At 38.6% G+C, this 2,975-nt stretch overlaps 1 protein-coding gene across 1 annotated transcript; it reads left to right on the top strand.

Moving 5' to 3' along the window:
* The first annotated feature begins 699 nt into the window (after nt 1-699).
* On the top strand, nt 700-2,747 carry LOC113665429 (transcription factor Jun). The gene has a single exon (XM_027181116.2). It carries the CDS (start codon nt 810-812, stop codon nt 1,830-1,832), a length of 1,023 nt encoding a protein of 340 aa, XP_027036917.2. The 5' UTR covers nt 700-809; the 3' UTR covers nt 1,833-2,747.
* The last annotated feature ends 228 nt before the right edge of the window (nt 2,748-2,975 follow it).

Raw genomic sequence — 2,975 nt, 5'->3', positions numbered from 1 at the left:
TATGTTACTAATACTTGAAGGAATTTTTATCGTTTTTTTTTTTTTTTACTGTATTTTTTCAATGTCTCGGGCTTTTTATCTGAAACGATGCGAGCCGTTATGAATTGAATTCCCGTCCCCAAATTCATAACATTTCAAATACCTGATCAAAAAATTTGAACCTAAATCAAACCCATTATCCAAAGCAAATCTTTATTTTCCATTGACGCAAATTTTCAAATTAATTTTACCGTAAACAGCAGGTTTTAGTTTGTTTACCTCTGTAAAGTTGATTTTATAATACACTGGAGCGAAACTAGCAATAGAAATTGTTATTTCCCGGGCTAATACCCACATCGCTTTAAATCCTAGGTTTGGATGAGTTTTCAACGGGTGGCGTGCAGGTGGCAAATTGAGAACAATCTGTATGTTAGTTTGTGGTTATTGACTAAGGATCGTGATCACAAAATTGCGTTACCCTTCTCCAAAGTGAAATAAAACCCTTAAAAAAAAAAGGACATCAAGGAAAGATTATAGTGTAGCGGGGTTGCAAAATGGTGTAGCTTTGGAAGAGAATAGTGATCTCCATGAAAAATCAAGTAGAAATCTTTAGTTTGACACTTTCTGGCCATCGTTGAGAACCGAGTATTTCTTGGCGCGAAAATTTCGTCAGCCAATAAGCGGCTTGCTAAATGACGTAATGTTTTGGTCGGTAGAGTGATTTCATTCCAAAAAAATGACAGGATGGGGACCATAGCGGCTTCAGTGGAACGAGTTACGTTTATTTCGGATTAACTAAGGCATAAAGACACGGCCAAAGAATTTCCAGAATGGGTGAACACGTTGTAGGAAGCTGTGAAAACATGGATGTGCTGTTTTACGAGCAGAGCGCATTACCAGTGAACAGTTTTTCGCGTTATGACAAGAACGCGCTGCGGTTGAATCTCGAAGGTCATCATCCGTCAGTCGTACAGGAATACAGAGGGAACGGAAAGTTAGGAATTTACGAGAATTCGCCTGAATTATCTTTGTTCAAAATGGTTTCTCCTGAGCTGGAAAAGTTTATTGCAAGCAATACGGGGCTAACACCTAAAGGAAACCCTGGAGGAATTAATTCACCAGAATTTACTTTATTTAATCTGATTTCACCGGAGTTTGAAAAAATTCTCGCCAGTGTTCAGAATCAGAAATCGCCAACGCATGTTAAAGGTGTGCGAGAAGGGAACCACAGCGTTAAGCAACAGCACGAAGCTTATGTCCAAGGATTTGCCGAGGCTCTACAACAAATCCATGATCGACAGCAACAACCGGTCGAACATCTCAACAAGCAGAATACAATACCCGTTAGTTCAGGTACCAATAACACTTGGGCAGAACCTGAAAACACAGTTAACAACTTCCACACGCAAATAGCCGTTAATGAGACATCGTATGATATCAGAAATCCCCCTTACGCCGGGGTGACATCTTATGAACATCATGAACTAAACCCGACGGCTTTTACGGCCCCGGTTGTGGCAGAAACAGAAAATTTTGAATACGCTGAGGACTCTTTGAAACCGCAACCAGGGAATGTACTTCCTCTACCGCCCATAGATTTAGAACTTCAAGAAATTGTAAAACGCGAACGAAAGAAACAGAAAAATAGAGTGGCAGCGTCAAAATGTAGAAAAAAGAAACTTGAAAGGGAAGCACAGCTTGAAGTTAGAGTACAGCAATTGAAAGATAAAAATATTGAACTTAACGCCGTGGCGAACGCGTTACGCCAGCAAGTAAGTGAACTGAAGCAACGAGTTTTAGAACATGTAGCGTTCGGATGTCAGCTTCCTTCCATAGCGTCAGCTTCTTTCTAGAATTCACATTTCAAATAATTCTAATTGTCTTTAACTGATAATACAGTTTCCTTCCTTTTAGATTTCTTCTAAAAAGTTTGGTTCGCTCTTACAGAGCGGTTAAATATCGCGTTTGAAAATTCCAGGAATGTGTCCAATTTTGTGTTTGTTATCACCCGTTTAACATCCCGGCTGCAGGTGGCGGGAGTGTTTTCTGAAGAGAGAAAGTTAACAAACGATTAGCAATAATAAAAGTACTGTTTTTTTCCACTCCCATGCTAAGTTATATGCAAGATTCAGAACATTTGTGTGGGACAAAGCGCATTAGATTAAATATGAACTGGTAGCGGTTGAAGACAACTGTTCTTCGAAAGGTAATTTAGGTAATTTAGTTGAAGAAAGGCGAATTGTGCCCTTGACTTCCTTGGAACAGGTAGTTGTCATGGTCTAAGGCGATGGGAGAGTAAAAAAACAGAAATTTCACGCATTTTGAGAGCAATTCCCTAAAACTCTCAAGTGTTTTTTCTTCTTCTTCTTTACAAAAACAAAACTAGTTAAAAAGAATCGTTGAAATTTACTACAAATATTCACCAATGTTTATAAAACGCAAGGAAATGTACATAATTGAATTTGGCACGACCGCTAGCTCTGTTAACATAACTTTAGCATTCCTTAAAAAAAATAGCATAGTAATTTAATGCAAGAAATTAGACAGCAATAGACCGCACTTTCTATCGGTGGACTTGGGTAATCAACCACGCAAGAAGCTGGGAGAACAAGAGAAATGATTGTAAATCACCTTCGGAAGGCGAGTGATTTACAAGTTTTTCCGATGTTCTCTCAATATTGCACTGTTTAACCGATTAAAACCGCGGTCTAATGCCTTTAATAAAATAACTATGGATTTACTGCTGCAATAAAATATGTTTTTTTAACTGATCAGGGGCTCGTAGTATCTAGCTAGATGAAATCAGTCAAATGAAGCCTCTCTTAATGTATATGAAAGTTTCGTACCTCTTGATGTTGAACAAGGAAATTGTTGGCTCACCAACAATAATTCGCAATCGGTTTTTGTCAAAGCGAACCAGCTATTTAGTCTCCACTACACAACAATTAACACAGCAGTGTAAACCATTTATTTAAGGAAGCCTGCCGAGAACCAAC

The sequence above is a fragment of the Pocillopora damicornis genome, chromosome 1 (assembly GCF_964200805.1).
Source record: "Pocillopora damicornis chromosome 1, jaPocDami1.2, whole genome shotgun sequence".
Classification (NCBI taxonomy): domain Eukaryota; kingdom Metazoa; phylum Cnidaria; class Anthozoa; order Scleractinia; family Pocilloporidae; genus Pocillopora; species Pocillopora damicornis.
Note: the sequence above shows the minus strand (reverse complement) of the source record. Positions and strands in the feature narration are given on the sequence as shown.

Excerpts from the sequence above, each read along its gene's own strand:
- LOC113665429 (XM_027181116.2), top strand. The coding sequence starts at position 810 with ATGGGTGAACACGTTGTAGGAAGCTGTGAAAACATGGATGTGCTGTTT.